This window comes from Arvicanthis niloticus, chromosome 4 (assembly GCF_011762505.2).
Source record: "Arvicanthis niloticus isolate mArvNil1 chromosome 4, mArvNil1.pat.X, whole genome shotgun sequence".
Classification (NCBI taxonomy): Eukaryota; Metazoa; Chordata; class Mammalia; order Rodentia; family Muridae; genus Arvicanthis; species Arvicanthis niloticus.
In genome coordinates, this window is record NC_047661.1 from 91697073 (window position 1) to 91720989 (window position 23917).

General features: G+C 37.8%; 1 protein-coding gene and 2 pseudogenes across 1 annotated transcript; all 3 read right to left on the reverse strand.

Moving 5' to 3' along the window:
• Positions 1–604: 604 nt before the first annotated feature.
• On the reverse strand, positions 605–9730 carry LOC143433743 (uncharacterized). Its single transcript, XM_076933159.1, has 2 exons — positions 9188–9730; positions 605–3819 (listed from the first exon to the last, which is right to left on the reverse strand). Exon 2 carries the CDS (start codon positions 3756–3758, stop codon positions 2013–2015), a length of 1746 nt encoding a protein of 581 aa, XP_076789274.1. The 5' UTR covers positions 3759–3819; positions 9188–9730; the 3' UTR covers positions 605–2012.
• On the reverse strand, positions 3818–9190 carry LOC143442108 (igE-binding protein pseudogene; annotated as a pseudogene).
• Positions 9731–13108: 3378 nt separating the features above from the next.
• On the reverse strand, positions 13109–17769 carry LOC117707411 (pancreatic alpha-amylase-like; annotated as a pseudogene).
• Positions 17770–23917: the final 6148 nt, after the last annotated feature.

The window sequence follows — 23917 nt, forward strand, 5'->3', positions numbered from 1 at the left end:
GCTTTTGCCATTTCTTTTGTCATTGCAATGAGAAGAGCAGTCAACACAAGGGTATATATGTTCCTTTTCTTTTTACTTGTAACACACTTAACAAGAAACTAATTGGTCTCATAGAACACTCCAGTCTATGATGGTTGGAAACATGTAGTGGAAGTCAGCTGTATAAAACTGTTGTATACAGTGAGCACTCATAATGTCCTCACATTTATTCACAATATGCAGTAGAATTGATCTGAAACAGGGAGAGGTTATAAAAACTGAAGGCCTGTTCCAACTGACCCATGTCCTCTAACTGTATTCTTATCTCCTAAATGTGTTACAACATCCCAAAACAGCACTGCTATTCAAAAACCAACATTAAAACACATAAGCATGTGGGAGTCATACCTTATTCAGACCATTACAAAAGGATAGATAAAAGGCTAGGTAATTGTAGAGGCATCAATGTTGTATTGCAGTTTCAGATAGATACTCAGTATATCATTAACATTCAGAATTGAGTTGGACTCCCACCTAAAGTTTCAGAAAGCAGAGAAGGAACACAATTTAATGCTATTTACAGTCTTTGCAAAGTTTTATTATGCACTGATGATTTAATTTCTAGATGATTTTATATGGAAGTTTCAATGAAAAGGCTGGTGGGATAGATACAGAGGCCAACACAGTAAGTCATCTTCAGCAGTCTCAGGACTTCTTTTCAGTGACATTCACACAGGCAAAAGTGGGATTTGTGGCTCTGAAGAAAAGAATTTTAGGGTAAGTCAATATAATATAAAATTGAATTTTATTAAAGCAGAAATAACGATACTGAATAAAAGATTAAAGCATATTTGAGAAAGTAGATATGGATTTCTAAGGGCAGAGACAAATACCTTTACACTGATGTGCTAGCTGTCAAGTTCTGTCTCTAAAAGTTGTTGTACTTCATTATCCGTTTTTATAACACTGAAATATTTTTCTTTGAAATATGTAGTATGGACTTAGAAGGGGTATTGTTTAGCTTTAGTAATGTGAGGAAAATGATTGAAACTCAAGGTTATATATAATTTTCCCTCACAAAAGCAGAGTTTCCCTTTGATAAGATGTCTTTTTAGATACATTGTTTTCATGAGCAACCTTGGTTTTCTTTGTGCTATTTGAAACTTTTTGCATTCGTCACCATATAACCCCCACGTGTACGCTCTCGCCCGCGAAAGACGACACGCGGGTCAGGATCCTTCCACAACAATATTTATTTCATCAATGAGGAGAGGAGATGGGACGGGGGCAGGCGGGGGTCTGTGGTGCCAGCTTATATAACCCTTAGCTTGTAGTGTTTACACCCAATTGGCTGTTTGCCAGTTTGCTCATATCCTGCCCTGGTTTGGGCCGTGAGTTTGGCGTCTCTAACCATAGCGCTTATCGTATGGAACTAACTGCCTGAGAGGAAGTGGGCTGTATCCTGAGCGAGCTCAGCAGCTTGTAGTTTTCCTCTCTGCACTTCCCTAGCTGCCAGTTCGCGCGCTCCATCCCCCTCATACGGAGCCTGAGCTCCGGCACGGCTCATAACATCTCCCCCTTTCTGTTTTATTGATTGGGTAGGGTGAATCAGTTGTAACTGAGTGCAACTGTACACTGAGGGAAAACAGAGGCCTGATCCCCTGTGCAAGTGGGGATATTGTAATGGGTTTATTTCCCATACCCATCCCAATGCCTTTTTTCGGGGAAAGGAGACCTCCTCTCCATGGTGCCCAGCGGCCATCTGTGTGCATGGAGGGGGCTATGTCATCAAACCTTTATGCAATCAGGCATGTTTTCAGGAAATCTATCCACGTCTGTGGAACATTCCTTGTCGAGTGCTCACTCGACAACCTCAACTGATAATAAGGCACTCTTTAAGGCTCATGTTAGAAGCCCAATAAAGGCCAGGAACACCTATCCCAGTGCAGTGAGGCGAAGCCTCGATGGGGTGCAAAGGCTGTTCGTGGCTAAACAGAGAAGACAACTATTCACCACTACTTGGAGATATGGATTCAGTTTTTCCTCAGCATAGATAACCACACTGCTGGACTAGCTCCCTGCTCCATAGCCATAAGCGCTTGGGTAATGAGAGCCTTGTCACATTTTTGTTGAGCTTTAAGCTTACAGACCAACCAAAGCATGAACACTAATCCACAGCATAGAGCTGCACCAAACAGGCCCACTCCCACCCACTCTTTAAAGAAAGAAAAAGCTGAAGAGATCCAGGAGTAAAGTCCTTCAGTCATCGACAGGTCAATTCTTGTTGCGTTGATGGTCACAATCGCTGCTCTCAATAACTCCATGGTTTCCTCAAATCCTTCAGACCAGTTTCCTGTAAGATATAAAGACAATTTTCTAGACAAATTGGCAGCTCGAGTAAAATTTTGATACTGTACGCTAGTAATGCAAAGCGCTCCAAGTTTTCTTTCACATCCCAATTGGGCCAATTGAAAGAGGATGTCTAATCTCTCTTCCACCAAATCAAGGCATTGGTTAACAACCATCAGGCCGCCTTTTAACTGGGCTGTAGCAGATGCATGGGTATTCATAGCCTCCGTAATTGTAGCTGATATCTGGTTGAGTGTTGTACTTGTTTGTACAGATGAGGCCATGGAAACTCCAGCAGCAGTCGCAGCAGCGGCTGCAAGAGATATAGCCGTTACAATGGCTGCAGTAATTCCAAAGTCTCTTTTCTGTCGAAATAGAGACAAGGTAGAGGGGGTCTCCACTGGAACTGGAATCCATCGTGGAACTCTAGCAACCATGGCTCTAGACGCCCATCGGGCATCCCAGCACGGAGACATTTCACAAGTCTCATTGGTGCAGTCTATAAATGAATTATTTGAAAGAATAAACAAGAAAGGAGGATAAACACAGACAGGGGTAGGTAAAAAATCTGTCTGCTTAATCAGAGTTTTATTCACTCCAGTGATCAACTGAGTTGCATCTGTTACTTGTGGAGCCCGATCACCTTCCTGTTTAACCATGGTTCCATTAATAATTCCCGTGAAATATGTCCTTCCAGCCGCCCCGCCTTGAAGAAATACTAGGGAGTTAAGAGTAGTACAGCTACCATTAATTCCACAGAGTAGCCATTTGTGAAAAGGATTCATACTATGGCCCTGTAAGAAGGGGCCTTCTCTCATTACCGTATTAGTTTTGGGGTCCAACATCATGTTGGGTGAGAAAGAGAAAGTCTTATTGGCATCTGCCCATCGTGTTATACGGGACTGACATTCAGACCAGGGCAGAATTCCTCCCTCATCTTCTACGCTACAAAGAGGGGAGACTTTGGGTTGATGGGGGTACTCCCCGTCTGAGAAGTTAGGTGGTAAAAATGTCCCATTTAGCCAAATAGCTGATTGCCAAAAGGGTTGTGAGAACTCAGTATGTTTATTGTTTTTCTTAATTGTCGTTTTTGCCCATTTTCTCTGGTCATAAAACCATCCCAAAGCCCTCCTCGAGAGAGGTATACAGTCTCCATTCTCAGTTGTTTGAAAACAAAGAGAGCCTCGTTCTGGCAAGGAGCGAGTCTCGACTAATGGGGCCCTTGTAGGGTCATATGGCATATAGGGCAGATCTAGAGTCTTATTTGTTGTGAAGAATTTAGGAAAAACTGCTGCACTATGTCTGACCGGCATAGGTTTTGGAAAAGCAGATAGAATAGCCCAACGATATTCTCCCCATATACTAGGAACCCAATTCTGAAGAATCATCGTGAGGACTAGAATTAACTTCCAAGGAATCCATCGGTTCATTTCCAGGTGTTAGGATCTTTCTTGTCAATCTCTCAGGTAACCAGAACAGGTTATCTTCTTCCTGTGGAAAAACACAAATAGCTCCCCTGGATCTTATTAATATAGGATCCGGGCCTTTCCATTGACCAGTCAAGACATCTTTCCATTTGACCATTTCTTTTGGCCTGTCAGGCTCTAAGCAATGGTGGTCAGCCGCCGTATGGCCTTGACTGTCCACATTTAGAAAATTAAAAGTGAACAGTGCTATAGAGACTGTTACTCGTGGCACTGAGGGTAGAGCTTCCTCGACTCCCCCTCTTTGTCTTATTAAATAAGACTTGAGAGTGCGATGAGCCCGTTCTACAATGCCTTGTCCTTGAGGGTTATAAGGGAGACCCATCAGATGAGTCACTCCCATTTGGCGACAGAATTGTCCAAATTTTTGAGAAGTGTAAGCTGGTCCATTGTCAGTTTTAAGGACTTTAGGCTTTCCTCAAGCACTCCATGCTTCGAGACAATGCTGAATAACATGGGCTGCTTTTTCTCCGGCTAATGGAGAAGCAAACATCACTCCAGAACAAGTATCAATAGAAACATGCAAATATTGCAATTTGCCAAAGGATGGGATGTGAGTAACATCCATTTGCCAGATCTGTAGTGGCCTGATTCCTTGAGGGTTGATTCCAACATGAGGCACAGGTAAGAATTGACAGCAATTTTGACATTGAGTTACTATATCTCTAGCCTCTTTTCTAGTTATGTTAATCGACGACGTAACGTCTCAGCTGTCACATGGAATCTTTTATGAAAGTCGTTAGCCAAGTCTAATTTTGGCGAAAGGGCAATTGTAATCAACTTTGTGGCTCGATTTGCCAGGTCATTTCCACGGGACATGGGTCCCGGTAGGCCTGAGTGAGCCCTAATATGTGTAATAAAAATAGGGAATCTTCTATTAACTAAAACAAACTGAATCTTTTGAAAAACTTTTACAAGTTTACTGGATGTCTTAATTATTCCAGCCAATTCTAAAACTTTTACTGCATTTACCACATAACAGGAATCTGAAACAATATTTAAGGGACCTGGAAAATTTTCCAGAACCTCTAACACCACTTAACATTCCACAATTTGAGGTGAAGTTTCATGGTATTGTTTGGATGTAACTTTGTTATTAACCACATGGGCACCTACTCCTGTTTTTGACCCATCTGTATAGACTACCATTCCATCTAGGAGTGGTTCCTGAGATATAATGCGTGGAAATACAATAGCTTGAGTTAAGGCAAATTGTAAAATGGGATGTTTAGGATAGTGATTATCTATCTGACCATTAAAGGAAGTGACCAGCACTGCCCAAACATCAGAGGTAGCAGTTAATATTTGGACTTGATGGGCAGTATAAGGCACTATTAAAACCCTAGGTTCCCTTCCAAAATGGGTAATGGCTGCTTTTAGTCCACGAAGGGCAAGCTGAGCAACTGCATCTGGATACCATTCAATAATCTTTGCAGGAGAGGCATTGGGATGAACCCATAACAAGGGCCCATCCTGCCATAACACAGCAGTTGGTAAGTGTCTAGTTTTAAAAACACGTAAGTCAAAGGCTTTGGTTTCATCTATGCGTTTTAGCTGGGCATCTTGTAAGGCACTTTCTACCACTTGTAGAGCACGCCTTGCAGCCGGTGTTAAAGCTCTTGGTGAGGAAATATGAGCATCCCTTTCTAAAATATCAAACAAAGGTTTTAATTCAGCAGAGGGAATTTTTAAGAATGGTCTCAACCAATTTATATCACCCAATAATTTTTGAAAATCATTTAAAGTGTGTAAATGGTCTCTGCGAATCTCTAATTTCTGAGGAACTATTTTTTTCTGGGTAAATAACTGTCCCCAGAAAAGAGCCAATTTCTGAAATTTGAACTTTCTCAGTAGCAATATGCAGGCCCTATTGTTCTAGGGTTTTTAGTAATAAAGGGTATGAGGTCTGCAAAATATCTAAATCCTTATGACACATAAGAATGTCATCCATGTAATGAGCCAGCAACAAAGAGGGAAATTGCTTCCTAATTGGCTCAAGGGCCATTTGTACATATAGCTGACATATAGTGGGGCTATTGGCCATGCCTTGAGGTAAAACTTTCCACTGATATCTTTTGTCTGGTTCAAAGTGATTAACAGCAGGTAAGGTAAATGCAAATCTTTGTCTATCTTGTGGGCATAAAGGAATGGAGAAAAAAACAATCTTTAATGTCTATAATAATAATCCTCCATTGCTTAGGTAAAGCAGAAGTAAAGGTAGGCCTCGTTGTACAGAGCCAAATAGTCGCATCTGTGCATTTATGGCTCTTAAATCATGGAGAAGTCTCCATTTACCTGACTTTTTTTATGACAAAAATAGGTGTATTCCAAGGAGAGGTAGAAGGCTCTAAATGACCAAGCTGTACTTGTTCTTTAATTAACCTTATAGCAGCTTCTAATTTCTCAGAGGATAGGGGCCATTGAGGAACCCATATGGTCTCCTCCGTAAGCCAGGGTATGGGCATAGAACCATCAATGGCAACTAGGGAAAACCCAAACCTTGTCTTCCTGTACTACTCTCTTGTAAGATTGGGCTTAACCTTCCTTGTTCTTTTCTGCCAAGGCCTTTTCCTTCCTTATATCCCATCTTTTTCATAATATCGATGGCTTGTTGAGAATACTCATTAGTTAATGTTAATCCTAGGTCTTGTAAGATGTCTCTTCCCCAGAGATTAACAGGGAGAGGAAGCACATAAGGTATAAAGCTTCCTGTTTGACCTTCTGGTGCCTGCCAAGTCAATGAGCGTGAACTGACTGCAGGGCTGGCTTCATATCCCAACCCTTGTAAGGAGTGGGATGATTGTGTAACAGGCCACGCCTTAGGCCACCAGTTGGAGGCAATAATACTTCTGTCAGCTCCTGTGTCCAGAATTCCGATAAAGTTCTTTCCCTCTATCATTAATTGTAAGGTGGGTCTAGTTTTAAGGTCAACTACCAAGTGAGCAAAGTCAGTTCCTGAAGAACCAAGTCCCTTGGCATCTCTAGGCACCCCAGTGGATGGGAAACAATTATGTAAATTTGGAAAAACAACCAATTGAGCAATCCTATCTCCAGGAGAGATGGAAAATATACCTTGTGGACAAGAACAGAGAACTTGAAGTTCCCCAGTATAATCTTGGTCTATCACACCAGGATGAACCACAAGCCCTTTCAAGGTAAGAGAGGAGCAACCTAGAATGAGGCCAACACTTCCCTCAGGCAGGGGGCCTTTAAAATCAACTGTAATAGGTTGTACGCCCATATGAGGCATTAATAAGAATCGGGAGGTGGAGCAGAGGTCCAATCCTGTGGAGCCTCTTGTAGCTCTGTGGCTAGAAGTGTCCTCTGGTTGCTGATTTGTGTCCCATATTTTTTGGGGCCCTGGGATCTGGGGCCCTGAAATCCTTTTTTTGGAATACTTTCATCTCTTCCCACTGGTGGGGAATCATGTTGAATAAGCTTTCCCTGAATATCTCTAACTGAGCGACACTCATTAGCCCAATGATAACCTTTTCTGCATTTTGTACAAAGCCCTGGAGTTCTTTTTTGTGTGGAAGCACGACATTCTCGTTTCAAATGACCTGGTTTGCCACAGTTATAGCAGACTTTACGGCTGCCAGGACTAGAGTGGTTTTGGCTTTGTAAGATAGCCACTGCAAGGCCAGCATTAGTAAGAGGGCCTCCAAGTCCTCGGCAAACCTTTATCCAGTCTGTTAACCCTTTGTTTCTTCTAGGGGTAATGACTGCCTTGCATTCTGGTGAGGCATTTTCATACACCAGTTGTTCTATCAATGGTTTGACTCGCTCTGGGTCTCCAAAAATTCTGCCTGCTGTTTCTGTCATCCTAGCCACAAAGTCTGAGAATGGCTCTTGGGGGTCTTGTAATATTTTTGTTAGGTGTCCCCCAGCCTCACCTTTCTTGGAGAGGGCCTTCCATGCTTTAATAGCAGCAGCTGAAATTTGGCCATATGCTCCCCAGTCGTAATTTGTTTGGTCATTAACATACTGTCCTTGTCCTGTTAATAATTCAAACGTCCACTCTCTTTGATTGCCTTCTGTATTGGCATTGGCCCTTGCCTGTACTTGAGAAGCATCATGCCATAAGGCTTTCCATTCCATGTACTGTCCCATATTAGGGAGAGCAGCTTTTACTGTACTTTGCCAATCATTCGGAGTCATAGCCATAGTGGCAAGTCTCTCAAGCTGCATGACTGTAAAATTAGCATCAACTCCATATCTGTTAACTGATTCAGCAAGTTCCTTAATGGGACCATATTCTACCGGTGCATAGACTCGACCTCCTTCTGCAACCTCAAACACCGGAAAGGCCTGCAATAACTTTTTCTTATCTCCCTTTGACAGGAAGGAATCTGAGCAGCGCTTCTCCGCATAAGGCTTCTCCACATAAGGTGGAGGGGCACTGGAAACAATAGTTTGGGGGAGTGCAACAGGCTGAGAAACCATGTAGTCCCTATTTCCTGTTTTCTTCTGCTTTCCAGTTTGCAGCGGCAGCTACTTATCATAGTAGGCTGTCTGTTTATCTGAGATTTTCTCCTCAGAGGAGCTGAGTTCCTCTGGCTCACAATTATCAATTCTCAAGGCTTTTAGTTCCTGTACCGGATACAGGGGTTTTCTTTCTGGAGCCTTGGTTCCCTCCCTACCTTTCTCTTCTAAGGTATATCTTTCCCTATCTTTCTTCATATATATCTCACCCAGGGTGTTCTTCCCCTTATCTCTCTCTTCCGCAGACTGTGAGTCTTTGGAAGGGCCTGATGCTTCTGGTATACCTTTTTCCTTTTTTCTGCGAGCTCTCAATCTCTTATTCCACTCTGATTCTGACATGCTGTTCTGAAGGTCTTCTAGCACCCCATGGCCTGTCTCTATAGCCGGACTGCATTTCTCATCCAGTAGACATGACCTAACTAGCTTCCACAGTGGTCTAGTTCCAGGCATTAATTTCCCATTCTGCTGTTCTCTAAGCAAATCACCCTCCAGTTTGTCCCAGGAAGCGAGCGTTAGTGACCCTGAGCAGATATACCAGGGAGCTATGCGATCCACTTCCTTTACAAACCTCTGCAAAGTCTTGGTGGGAACTTTTAATTCATGTTGCCTAAAGAGTGATTGAAGAGCCGTAACCACAGAATGTGAAGTTCCCATGCTGCCCTCTTACGTACGAGAGGAACGAACACACAGGGAGGGGCGCTGCGGCTTATATACGACCGACTAACCACGCCCAATGGCTGCAAGTTTCTTTGTAAAAGTGTCCCGTTTAACAAGAATATTTGTGGAAGCAGAATGAAACCAAAAGGAACAGAATGAGTGCTACCAGAACAATAGCGAAGGCTTCAAGGGCTCCTGCTAGCTGAAAATAAAAATGCATGCCTTTCAGAGCTTACCTCGTCTTGTGGTTCTGAATCCTGCTCCGCAAAAGCTGAGGGTCCCCGTCCCCGTCCGTGGCACCAGCGGTGGTGTGGCATAACAACCCGGGTTTCGGCACCAGCTATAACCCGCACACGCATGCTCTCGCCCGCGAAAGACGACACGCGGGTCAGGATCCTTCCACAACAATATTTATTTCATCAATGAGGAGAGGAGATGGGACGGGGGCAGGCGGGGGTCTGTGGTGCCAGCTTATATAACCCTTAGCTTGTAGTGTTTACACCCGATTGGCTGTTTGCCAGTTTGCTCATATCCTGCCCTGGTTTGGGCTGTGAGTTTGGCGTCTCTAACCATAGCACTTATCGTATGGAACTAACTGCCTGAGAGGAAGTGGGCTGTATCCTGAGCGAGCTCAGCAGCTTGTAGTTTTCCTCTCTGCACTTCCCTAGCTGCCAGTTCGCGCGCTCCATCCCCCTCAAACAGAGCCTGAGCTCCGGCGCGGCTCATAACATCACCAGAAAAGAGATACTACATACCAAGATGGAAAAGTTATTTTTCTTCTCAGGTACCATAATTCTCTTTGTCTTTCTAGTCTGTCTCAGAAATTCATGTATAATAGTAAATACTGATCATAGTATTGAGGTGGCTTTGAAAAAGTACTGAGATAATAATCTCTAATATTTCATTATTATACGTAGAGAAATAAGAGAAAAAGGAACTATATGTTGTTTTTGTGAAATGGGTAGACAAAATTTCAGAATAGCAGTCAGTCACGTTCTCCTTGAATCCCCTCACAAGCCATTTAGCTGTTTAATTTTACTTTAGCCTATGGTCATAGAAACTCATAGATGCCATCAGAGCACTACATAACTTTGACAGTTTTTATTCTGCTTATTGAAATTTTTACATGAAATAAATATCATAAACGGAGATTCAACCAATGTCATTGGATATTGACTAATGAAGCTGTGACATAACAGTTTACTGTAACTTCCTTCCCTTTATATTTTTAATCTATAAAACTAGATGTCTCAGCTCACATTTTTGAGCACTTATTCTAAATAAACAGCATTTATGTTTTTAGTATAACCTTCTTCATTTGTCTGTGTTAAAATAACTGTTTCCATTTATTTATACCACCTCCTAACAACAGAACTTGAATATAGTACCTCATATGTACTATGTGAATATTCTTATCCTGATTCTTCTATCTTCAGCCCTCTTTCTACATTTGATTTTGAAACTTGGTCTCTCTAAATTGCTCTGGTTGGCCTTGATCCTGTACTATATTCCAATTGTACCAAGCAATATTCAAACTTTAACTTCTCTTTTGTCAGCTTTTCAGATACTTTGGCCTATACCATCAGATTCAGTTTAACTCACACTTTTAAGATAAAAATTATGTTTTGGAGCTCTATTTTCACTTGTGAGTAAAATTTTAATTAAAGAAGAATAATTTAAAATACAAATGGCTGGGGGTTTTTTTGGTAGCAAGAACTACATATGTAAATTCATATCAAAAAATGAAAGTGGTACAAACTTATTGCAAATGACATAGTATTTCAAAGCTCACAAATTTTAATAAAATTGATTTTGAATTTACTGCATAAACTGTGGCTCATTTTCACAAGTCAACTACAAAAACAATTTGTTTATTGATTAGGGACATAGCTCACTATGAACCAACTACTGTTGTGATTTAAAATTCTTGAAATTGTGACGGGTTGATGCTCTGATTTCCCCAGGCTTTTATGGCATCAAAAACTAGAGCTACTCAGTTCTTAATCTACTGAAACATCAAACAGAAAACTTGAGAAAAGATTATATTACCACATCTAAAACCACATCTTCACCGTGTGTGTGTGTGTGTGTGTGTGTGTGTGTGTGTGTGTGTGTGTGTGTGTGATGGGACTTACATTAAAAGCTAACCTCTTAAAAATCTTTCTCTCTCTCTTTTTCTTTTACAATATCTTACTTTGTTTTATAAGTAACATTTTGAGAGATTGTATTGAAAATACTCACTTAATAGAGAGCAAAAGAGACTCCTCAAAGTGCTATGAAAAAAGAATAATAAGGAAGGTATATGGTCAAGAGAGAAAACAAAAGTCTTAAATAATCTTGAAATAATCTATACAGAATCAACCTCCAAATATAATTTACATGACAAATAAGAGTTAATTAGGGGAACAGAACAGAAATGGAACCTTCCAAGTATAGAGATCAAATATTTCTTCTGTTGAACTTCTGGCACTGGGAAGATAAGTGTAAGTAACTCGAAAGTAGGTATGATATGATAAGATAGGAAGGCTTTACAAATTGTCAGGAACCATTAAGAAGAGACTAAATACTAGCAGGTGATCTTCCTGAGATGGTTCTGTCATGGACTATTAAAGTTAATGACAGAAATGTTTCTCTAGGCAAGGCTGAGAAGAATCACATTGTAGAAACATTTCTACTATTAATATGCTTTTCCTGTTATTATTAAATATATATAGCAATCACTAGGTATTGGCTTACTCTTTTGGGCATATCTCTGCAGAACAATGAAGATGTACTGTCTTGTAGTGATGCTATATAGACAAATAGATGATTTCTTAATTCTAATGATGATCCTATAAGAATTTCTAAAATTATATTAATAACTATTAAGTTCTTTTATAATAGGACTTCTATTAAGTATTTTTGTTTGTCAAAATTCCATTGAGAATCCTGCAAGTCTTCAAGTGTCATGAGTTAATTGCTTTTGAGATAGCAAGCAGACATATACAACTTAGTCCATCTAGCAAGCCGAGTTAGAGCAGCTAAGTTCCTGCTGAGATAGAGCAAAGGCCAGGTTACTTAATACCCTACTGTTAGGCAACAAGTGTCAATCACCTAACCCAGCAGCTTTTTGACCTTCGGAAAGAGTAAGAAAGTTTTTAGGACTTTTTAGAAGTTATCATGGCATTTGAGTATAGTTAGAAAGCTAGAATGTCCAGAGACCCCAAAACTTTAAAGCCACACCAGAGGCCTACTCTTTGCCCTCACTACTCTTTGCCTCTCCAAGCCAGTAGACTCCAGGCACAATTTTTTACTTAAACCCCTGCCATTTTAAGATGAAGTGCTAAATTCCAGAGACTGCAGTTTCTGTCCCAAAAGAAACACAGACATGTCAGTTACAGTAACAAAGTCACTGAGATTTAAGATATGTAAATGTTTTATTATTAAACAGAAACCCTAAATATCTTGTAAGTCTTACCCCTGCCAATGCCCTTCCCACTCCATTGCCTCAAGAGGAATCAAAAAGAACAAAGAACAGCCAAACCCAACAACAAATGAGATTTTAAGGCTTAATTCTGCTGACAGTAGTGGTTCTCTGATCTGAAAATATCTCAGGTTTCAAGGTAGAGAATGGAATGTTTGGAAGAATGGCTAAACTCAGTGTCATTGTTGCAATTACTTACACTCAACAAAAATTCACATAAGGCATTTTAAACATGAAAATTTCAAATAATAAAGGTATCTTTAATATTTTATACTTTTTAAATTTTTCTTTTTATATTTTGTTCTGCTTGTTGCCCTCACATGCCTCTAAATCTAAGAATGTTATGAAAGCTCTAAAAGGCCTTCTTGGCCCTCACTGAAAAGTGCCATTGACACTTACAATGATAATGCTGGATCTCTTTCAAGCATTTCTGCTGGAGCAGATGAATGATTCAATCACCACCCTAAGAAAGAACATAGAAATGTAGGTTGTCATCAGTGACCACCATTCTTAGAAAACATTTGAAAAAGTAAAATTGTTAATGAAGCTAGATTAAGAGTGAAAGACATAAACAGCAAAATTTATACAAAATTAGACAACAAATGGAAGAATATGAAAACATGTACCATTTTGGCTTCTATACTTTGAGCATTCATTTTGAGTCTCAAGTCCATGAGAAAAAATATTTTTCATATAAGAAAATACAAATGAACAGAAAAAAGGAAGGATCCAAATTATAGTATTAACACCTACTTTAACTGATATCCCCTTAACAGTCACCATGCTAAAGATAATGAATCCTGTTTCTTCTGCCAAAAAACTATTTGTTTGCTGTCATTATCCTACCAGTTTGGAAATGGCTGACCATTGATTTTGCTTCTGAAGGCAACCATGTTCCTAAAAGCACAATGTAATGAAAAATGCTGGTACCTACCCTTAAACTCAACTGATCAAAATAAAAGGCTAAACAACTTTCTTATTAGAAAAAATATGCACAAGAAATTCCCACCTTATTTGACGCCATCGATGTTCACAGACCCAGTCATTGCCACAGTGGTGTCTGGTTTAATGATCACTTCTTTCTTTGCTCCATTGTTATTAAGTGCGCTCATCCATTCATTCAGATCCTTAATTATTGAAAGAATCAAGTCATTTGAATATTTGTAGCTGCCTGATTCTTGGCACTATAGGAAACAAAAGCTGCCTATTCTGTTTACAGTGTTTAATTTTCATCTAAGACCTTGAGTGTTTTACAGACATTCACTTACTTTATAATTTCTGTGCAGACTCAAGTTCTTTATGACCATATTTAAAGAATCAAAAACAAAATTTAAACCTCTCATTTCATGTCCAGTATCACTAAAAACAATTCAGTGTAACTGAAACAAGAAATTAAGAGTCAGGAACACATGAATTAAAAAATAGGCTCAGTTCTGAAACTATCCATCATTATACATTCTATTATATGAGCCTCAGTCCATCCATAAAACAGAGTTCATTCTTGGCTATCTTAAAATTTAAAGAACAATTATGAAAATACTTTTAGTATAACTATTTCAAATTAATAATAGTTGATTCTTACTATTGACTGTTGAAATATACTAATAATATATCCTGACTTTTCTTACTAAGTTGAAGAAATTATAGATGTGCATTTTATGAAAAATATTTTAAACATTGTTTCTAAAATATGAACAGCTTATTCTTCACATGAAACTTCTTCAAGAATAAAATTGATTTTTCTAGATAACTAATGAGATTGTCATTTTAAGAGGAAATAAAAAATATTTGTATGACTTACAGAGAAGAAATATTAGTTTTATATTTCATGTTTATCTCTGAGTCTAGTATCATCCACTGAAGTAGAAAACTTCGCATAACCTTTCCAATATCCAATAGCCTTAATTTTAGTTTAATTTTGAAATTGTTTACACTTCCTCAACCAACAAAGTCACACTTACTGTTTCTGTTTCTTACCATTCATAGATTTGTCAGCTAACCACCATTTTATAATTCTCATAAGTTCATATCTATTCTATCTGCTTTTATGAATTTCAAATCAGTTGCCTCTCATTTGACGAAAAAATGTTTTTACATATGGTGGTATTTGTTGAACCATGACGAGAAAGGTTTTGAAAATTTGTTTGGTATTAACAGTCATGATCCCATGTAAACTCGATGAGTCAGAGATTTATGAATATACCTGTTTGCTTTCTGTACCTTGCTCTTAATTTTTCTTGTATATTATCAGTTCTTTCTTTGATGTTCATAGCTTACAAAACTGTAGTTAATAAATACTTAATAAGTACCATATGCTATAACTTTATGTGAAATTTAAATAGAACTACTTTCTTCTCCAGATAAAAATAAGTTTTGCACAACTCCAATACTTACTTTTCTATTCTGGAGATTTCTTGCCCACTGGTAACTTGACCTTACTCTTTTAAATCCATGTGGATGAGCCTACATAAATAATTAAAGAACCGCCTTATACATTCTGAAAAAAAATAAAAATAATAGTAAAGTAGAAGTAAATAATACATTACTGCCATTAAAGGCAGATTACAAAGTAGCAAAGTATGTTCTACTAAATATCCAAGAATGTCAGAATGGATGCTCCCATAGCACCATGTCCCCACTGATTGATATGGCTGTTCACAAACACAAGGGCTCTGTCAGTAGGCACCAAAGCCCAACGATCTCCTGAGTTTCTACATTTAAAAAAACAGATTATTCCTTTAGAATACTTAAGGTAACTTTACCTATGGCATTCTCAGTTATCTAAATAAATGACAATTTCATAAGAAGTGTACATACACACACACACACACATAGAGAGAGAGAGAGAGAGAGAGAGAGAGAGAGAGAGAGAGAGAGAGATTCATTATTTATGAAAATGTACATGGGAACTTTATCTGCATTTAAGTCGCACAATATAAACATTTTGGTCTTATTATTTCCTTTAGATTTTTAAAATTGTATTTAAAAATGGACATGAGAACTAAAGTATACATGTTAAATGATATAGAGTAGAAATCTGGATTTATAACAGTGTTATAACACTAGTATTCAAATTTCTAATTAATATTTGATATAACATGTGATTTCCATATTTTCACACATTTTAAAGATAATTTACAAACATAACAATGATGATGATGATACTTCAGTAGACCCTAGACAAACATTCCTGAAATCTAACAAACTGATAACAAATGGACAAAAATTCCCAAGTGATACTTTGTATTTCCAGAGCTACATGGTGATGGTATCCCACAAGAAAAAGAGGAGTAACTGAGGTTTAAGAAACAGTAAGTCTAACTAACTATCAGCTGTTCATAGTTTAGTAAATTGGATGAGTTACAGGTATAACTTATTGATGCCAAACAACAAAAGATCTCACATATATGAAATGAACAAATGGTGTATATTTACTCCAAATAGAACATCTTCTTGACATTCCACTTGCAGATAACCATGCTGGGTTTTGCTTCAAATTTGAATTTTGTCACACTGATATTTCTAAAGTACTTACACTTTTAATTGCCTTATCACCCAAATCAATAGCCTAGGAGAGAAATTGAAGCAGCTGTCATTTTTAATATAATGTTAAAGCATATTTTTGAAATATTACATTATTTTAAAATATTTAAATAAATTTATTTGAATTGTTCTTAATGGTTTTCTATATACCAGGATTCTGATAGTTTCATAAACTATATGTTACAATATTAAAGAATTCCAAATTATAGGTCACTTGTTCTTCTTCAGGATGATTGGCCGAGGGGAAAATTCACTAATTCACACTGATATAACATCATCTGTCAGATCAGCACCAGCTATACCATTCTTGGGGATACAGCCAAAAGATGCTCCAATGTATATATATCAAGGGCACATGCTCCACTATGTTCAAAGCAGCCTTATTTATAACAGCCAGAAAAGGAAACATCCTAGATTTTCTTCAACAGAGGAATGGTTACAAAAAAAATGTTATATATTTATACAATGGAGTATTACTCAGCTATTAAAAACAATGACTTCATTGAATTTCTTAGGCAAATAGATGGAACTTGAAAATATCATCCTGAATGAGGTAACCTAGTCGCAGAAGAACACACATGGTATGTACTCACTGATAAGTCGACATTAGGTAAACAATCTCAGAATACGGACAATACAACTCACAGACCATATGAAATTCAAGAAGGAAGACCAAAGTGTGGAGTCTTCAGTTCTACTTAGAAAGGGTAACAAAATAATTACAGTAGGTAGAGAGAGGGAGGAACGTGGGAGGAAGAGAGGAGGAAGGGATAAGGCGGGGTAGGATCATGTATGTGAGGAGATTTGGAACAAATACAGAGGGTCAGGAAATTGAACAGAGGTGTGTAGCAATGGAGGATGGGGAACTGGGCGTAGCAAGGAGAAAGTCCCAGATAACAGGAAAGCAGGAAGCTTCCAAGACCCGACGAGGATGACATTAGCTGAAATACTCAACAAAGAGGAAAGAAGACCTGTAGAGACCAAATCCAGTGTTTAGGCATGGCCCATGGGCGAAGGAGAGGGTTACCCACCCATCTCAAAAGTATCAACTCAGAATTGTTCCCTTCTAAAGGAAATTCAGGGAGTAGAGACTGCAAGAAAGGCCATCAGAGAGTGCCTCACCTAGGGATCCATCCCATCTGCAGATACCAAACCCAGACATTATTGCTGATGCCAGAAAGTGCTTGCTGACAGGAGCCTGGTATAGCTGTCCCAAGAGGCTCTCCCAGAGCCTGACCAATACATTTGAGGATGCTAGCAGCCAATCATTAGAATGAGCATGGGACCCCAGTGGAGGAACTAGGGGAAGGACTGAAGGAGTTGAAGGGGTTTGCAACCCCATAGGAAGAACAATAATATCAACCAATCAGAACCTCCCGAGCTCCCAGGTACCAACCAAAAACTACACATGGAGAGACCCATGGCTGCAGCCGCTTATCTAACAGAAGATGGCCTTGTCTGGCATCAATGGGAGGCTTAATGCCTCAGCGCAAGGGAATACCAGGGTGGTGAGGCTGGAGTGGGTAGGTGGGTGGGAGAGCTCCCTCAGAAGTAGAGGGTTGGGGAATGGGATAGGAAAGTTTTGGAGGAGAAACGAGGAAGGGAAATAACATTTAGAATGTAAACAAATAAAATAATCAATAAAAAGAAAGAGAGACGAGGAAGGGAAATAACATTTAGAATGTAAACAAATAAAATAATCAATAAAAAGAAAGAGAGAAATTCCCAAACTGTATTACGGAACTGATGAGAATTCCTTGTTATTAGCATTATAGTATCTTCCACAGGTACTGCTTGTTCCAGTACCACCATCTGAGCCACACATGTGATTAATGACAGCATCCACATAAATTACAGTACTAAAAAAGAAAAACATACTTCACTTGGACCCGGAAATTTATAGATTCATTACAGTCTCAGAGCAAACCTTCTAAACATTTGCTGCTTTGAAGATTCACTTTAGAAAAGTGAGTCAAACAAGAAGGGAAACTACTGTGAAATAAGACCAACTATAGTCATACTATATGGAGACGGTTATAGAGCACTTAAGGAGAGAGACACAGAAACTACCATAACTACAAACAAAAGGTCAATTTTAAAGATGTAGGGCATGGTAAAAACTTGAGACACTTTTACCGTTTGGCATTTTACAAAGTCATGAGGAGAAAGACATACGTTAAAATATATACTACATGACTAAAGACCAGAGGGAAGGTACATTTCTGTTCATTATAGAACAAAGTAAATGTTTACCACTAAAAATAATGATCGGGAAGCAAATCCATAAACTGGGGTTAGAAATCACATTAAAAATGACCTAACCCGCCGGGCGGTGGTGGCGCATGCCTTTAATCCCAGCACTTGGGAGGCAGAGGCAGGCAGATTTCTGAGTTCGAGGCCAGCCTGGTCTACAGAGTGAATTCCAGGACAGCCAGGGCTACACAGAGAAACCCTGTCTCGAAAAACCAAACCAAAAAAAAAAGAAAAAAAAAAAAAAAAAAGACCTAACCTGTACATATAGACCAATGCCCAATGAAAATTCATTTGGTAATTTTAATAATGATTCATTTTAAAAGTCAACATTTTGCTTTATGAGTACTATTCTTCTAAACTCAAATGTTGTGTATTCAAGGATTTCAAAAGTTGACAATAAGAACTGTTTTTTCAATAAAACATAAAGTGAAAAGAAAAATTTGAGAAATTTAAAGCCTTCTGCTGAAACAAAAAGAACTCCAAGCAAAAGAAAACAATTTTATATATAATAAATGTAAAAAAAAATGTGTCTTCACTTAGAACAACAGTGTTGTACCTCATCCCCATGTCTCTGAATTCATCTCCATTTCCAGATCTTGTGCAAATTTTGTTGCTAATTGGTTGGTATCTTTCCCACAATGTTTTGACAGGTAATGAACTACAATATTTTTATTGGGTGAAGAGACCTACAAATAAAACAGTTATAATCAGTATGGCTTATTTACATAACTGAATCTCATAGAAACCTATCAATAACTTGACAGTACTTCTCAACCTGTATATATGTCATTCTGTTGATTAACAATTACCAGAAATTATGGTAAGACATTGAAGAAGTCCAGTATAATGTACCACCCCAACAAACTTTTTCTTCCTCAGGAAAGATATGTCTGAAATAAATTTATATTCTAGACTCACAGTCCTGATTAGAATAATTCATTATGTGAGCACAAAGTACACTCTACATTATATATATATATCACATAATATATTATATAAACATAGCCTCTTTTACTTACATACACACACACACACACACACACACACACACATATATATATATATATACACATACACACATTTAAGAATAGTGAAGAAAAACACATATATTTAGGTAAATATCTACTAAATATTTAAAACAACATGAGTTGAAGAAGAAACAAGGAGAGCAAGAAGAAAGAAAAACAAATGAGGAAAATTCTGTATTTATGTTTTGGTTACAAAAACATTCATTAGTGTAAGAATAATATAACAGCAACAAATGTAGCTAATAACTTTGTGAATCAATTTTGGACACAATTTATAGAAGGACTTTCAGTCATGCCCATAAGTACATGGTTTTTAAAACTATAAGAACTGGGAGACAACATACTATTGTTATATCAAATGGGCATGGTGCCTTCTAAATGCTCACTGTTAGAAATCTGATTTTAATTTGAAAATTCACAATAGCCACAAAAAAACCTTGAGGTAATACTAATGAAACAAATAAGTGACTTGAATAACAAAAACTTCAAGTGTTTGAAGAAAGAAATAGAAAAAGATAACAGAAGTTTGAAAGATCTCTGAAGCTCATAGGTCAGTAGAATAAACATCATAATAATGGTAATCTAAGATTCAATATAGTTACAATCAAAATTACAACAAAATTTTTTACAGATCTTGAAAAGGCAAAGCTAAATTTTGTATGAAAAAAAGAAACAAAATCCATGGAAAGATAAAACAATCCAGAAAAATAAATAAAAATACTCCCAGAGATGTTACTTTTCCTGACTTCAACCTGTACAAGAGAGTTATGGTAATGAAAACTTCATGGTGTTGTCATAAACCAAAGGCAGTGCTTAATAGAATTTAATTAAAGACCCTAAAATAAATCTGCACACACAAAGATAACCAATTATTTTATGAATTAGCCAAAAAAATTTAATGGAAAAAAGAAATGTATTAACAAGTGGTGCTGGTTTAACTGTATGTCAGTATGTAGAAGGATGCACATAGATCTATAACTCTTCTTGAAAAACTCAAGTCCAAGTGGATCAAAAACTAGATACAAAACCATATACACTGAACCCAATAAAAGAGAAAGTGGGGATAGCCTTGAATACATTGCCACAAGAGACAACTTTCTGAATAGAACATTGATGGTGTAGGCTGTAAGATCAACATTCAAAATTAGACCTCATAAAACAGAAAAACTTCTTAAGGAAAAGGACAAAACAACAACCTACAGAACGGAAAAAAATTTCACAAACACCACATCAAATAGAGGGTTAATATCTCAAATATAAAAGGAATTCAAGAAACTGGACATCAACAAACAAGATAACCCAATTTAAAAATTGGGGGTAGATCTAAACAGAGTTGTCAATAGAAGAATTTCTTTTTTTATTGGATATTTTATTTACATTTCAGATGCCATCCCCTTTCCCCATTTCCCCTCCATAGAAAACCCCTGTCCCATGTCCCCTTTTCCTTTTTGCTTTTATACAATTTTTTTAAAAATGTTAATCAAAGGCTTTATAAGTTTGGTATTGCTCAATCAGAAGTGTAACCCAATACACAACCTAGATATATCAACTATCTTTGACTGGTGGAGACACATGAACATCTGCCTCCATGCCCCCTCCTCTTTCTCTCTCATTCTCTCTCTCATCACCTAGCTTCTCCTCTCCTTCTTCTTCTCCTCTCCTTACTCCTTCTCTTCCTCTTGGTACTTCCCCCTTAGCTCCTCCTACATATCACCCTTCCTGTCAAAATAAAACTTTTCTCTCTAAATACAATTAGAGCATAATTATATCAATTTGTACAAGTGAGGTACAAGATAGTCCTAATACCCAGTCCGTCATTTTGTTGACTAACCAGAACCTCTGTCATGTCTCCTAACTAACACACTTAGTTCTGAACCTGGCTTTTTTCTTGGCTTTAGAATGAATGTCAGCTGAAAACCATCCATTCAGATCTTTTCTCTCAAAGTGAATAGCCAGGATTGGCTATGAGACTATAGGTTTTCAACCCCGTCAGAAATCCAGAATGACTGAGTTAACTGAAATTATGGGAAGCACAAAGCATACCTTCTAAAACTTAGCAAATTTATAGAGACCGCTGAACACCTGGACAATCCCTATACTACAGAATGTTGGAGCATCAAATCTTCAGCCTTCTGTCCCAGAATCATCTGACAGACCTTAGTGATTCAGGATTATTAAGGGCTGATTACTCTGTCTAGGCAGATATAATCAGTCGACTATTCTGCAAGTATGTCCTTTTCTGGACAGTAATTTGTCTGTAGATGGAAAAAGGCAATTCTTGCCCAGTGGCTGTCTCCTCACAGCTGGAGTAACTCCAAAGATGCTCAATTTCTTCATAGAATCCAACACAGGAAGCTGTCAGGAGCAGACAGGTCTCTAATCAAAATGAACATTAATATAGAAATGTTTGTAATGTCAATTTAAAAAAGAGAAAAAAGAGAAAAGTTGTTAGAACCAAATCTTTAATAAAATGTCAGCCCTCTAAAAAAAGATTATCTTGATACTAAAATTTGTTATGATAATTGTACATTGCAGAATACACAGCCTCGGTGTATCTACTCATCAAGCAAACTGAACAGACCTGCTCAGACCTCCGATGTCCTGGAATTCCATCTGGATGCAGTGAAGACACAGCGTCAGGGGCTCATCAATGTACTTTTCTCCCCACCCCTTTTCTAATATCTCAATGCCTATAATCAGCTTGAAGAACTTAATGAAGAGTCAGCACCCCTATTCCCTGGGCTTGGTGACTAAGGTGGTTAATATTGGGCTGTCTTTCTAGGGAAAAGTAGTGGTTTTGTTGGAACAGGGAAGATTAGCTAGGATTTATTACAAAGCCATAATAACCTATTGGTAGAAATCTGTATAATTATTATCAAGATGAAGTTATAATTTCTTAAATGGTACAAAATTTACTTTGATTTCAAATTTAAGGTTTTCATTGGTACGAGTTGAGTTTCTTATTGATATAAAAATGAGATGAATATTGGTACTCTCATGGGCATTGTGCCTGTATAACAAATTTAGGAATACAAGGCTTAGACCCAGTCCTTCTTTAACTTTTTAAACTGATTTGAAATGGTTAGCCTGTGACTTATGGGACTATAGCATATTCATGGCTTTGAGTTTATTGTTAGGGTGTTTTCTATATTTTATTTAGGAATAGAAGAATTTCAAATGGCAAAGGTGAACAGCCCATTGACACTGAAGTCATCCCTGACCTGTTGGTCCTATGTTCTATAAGAATGCTAGTTGAGAAGACCATGAGAAGTAAAACATGCTCCATGGCCTCCAGATCGGCTGCTACCTCCAGGTCCTCCTCTTTGTGTGTCCCTGTGCTCACTGCTTTGGGTAATAAAATGTCATGGAATTGTGTTTGGAAAAAAGAAACTTTCTTCTCGAAGTTACTTTTGTTCAAGATATTTCATCAGAGCAACAGTAACTCTAACTAAGGAACAAGGTATGAATGAGGCCAATACAAATGAAAATTACTTTGATATTTCACTTTACTGCAAGCAGAATCACTAAAATAACAATAACAATGCCTAATACAGCTGTGGATTAGAAGAATGGGGAACACTTATTCACTGCTGGTAGGAGGGCAAATTAGTACATCCAATATGGAAATCAGTATAGAAGTCCTTCAGAATCTAGAAAGAGGTGGACCACATGGACTTGCAATGGCGATCTTGGCCATACACAAAACACACACACACACTCATCTGAAAACAAAAATAAATATTATTTTCATGTTGGAATATCTGTATAGATCAAGAAATTGCTAAGAAACCATGGGGGTGTTATCAAGAAAAAAAGCTAGAATGAGGTGATGAAGCTATAAATGGTTTACATAGAATAATTGGGGAGTAAAGGCACTAAATAGAAAGAGGATGGGAGAGCAGGGTAAATGTAGGATACTGAAAGGGATTACTAGATTTAATTTCATTTTGAGATAGGCATTTGAAAACCTAATACTACAAAAACATCATAAAATATATAATACACATATAAATGGAGAAAATACACATTATATAATATATGATATTATATAAAATATATAATATACATATAAATGTTCCACATATAGATGGAACAACTCTGGAACAAGACTAGAAATTTTACACAGCACAGGGTATGGAATAAAACACTCATTGCCAGTAATGAGCTAATTTTTTTGGAAATTACTTACAATGAAATCCCCATAGGTCCCCAAACATTATAGGCAACTGTCAGCATTCTTGGTTCCCTTCAGAATTGATAATAAGACCAAGTTACTGAAGATGTTGCAGGATTCTTTTTTATAAAGCACTTCAACACCAATGAGAATGTAAGTTATTAGTGGCATTGCCACTAATAAATGGCTCAAATCCTGGGTACAGCTCTAAATCCTCAAAGTAGAGCAGATAACCATGCAAAAAATTATAGAGGCATTGGCCATCAGCAGGTTTTTAGGGCAATGACCCATTATCTCATGTTTTTTCAGGTCATTGTATTACAGGTAACAAGTGAACTCATGCTTGGAAAATAGGCAGTACAAACAATACTTTAAGTGAATCATTACAGAATTCAATAAATCAGTTTCAAATTTTGGGTCATTTCTACCTTATTCTACTTCAAAGTTTCTGCCTATGACAGTGATGAAACAGAGAAATTTAGGTAGTAGTAACTCCCCTTAGCCT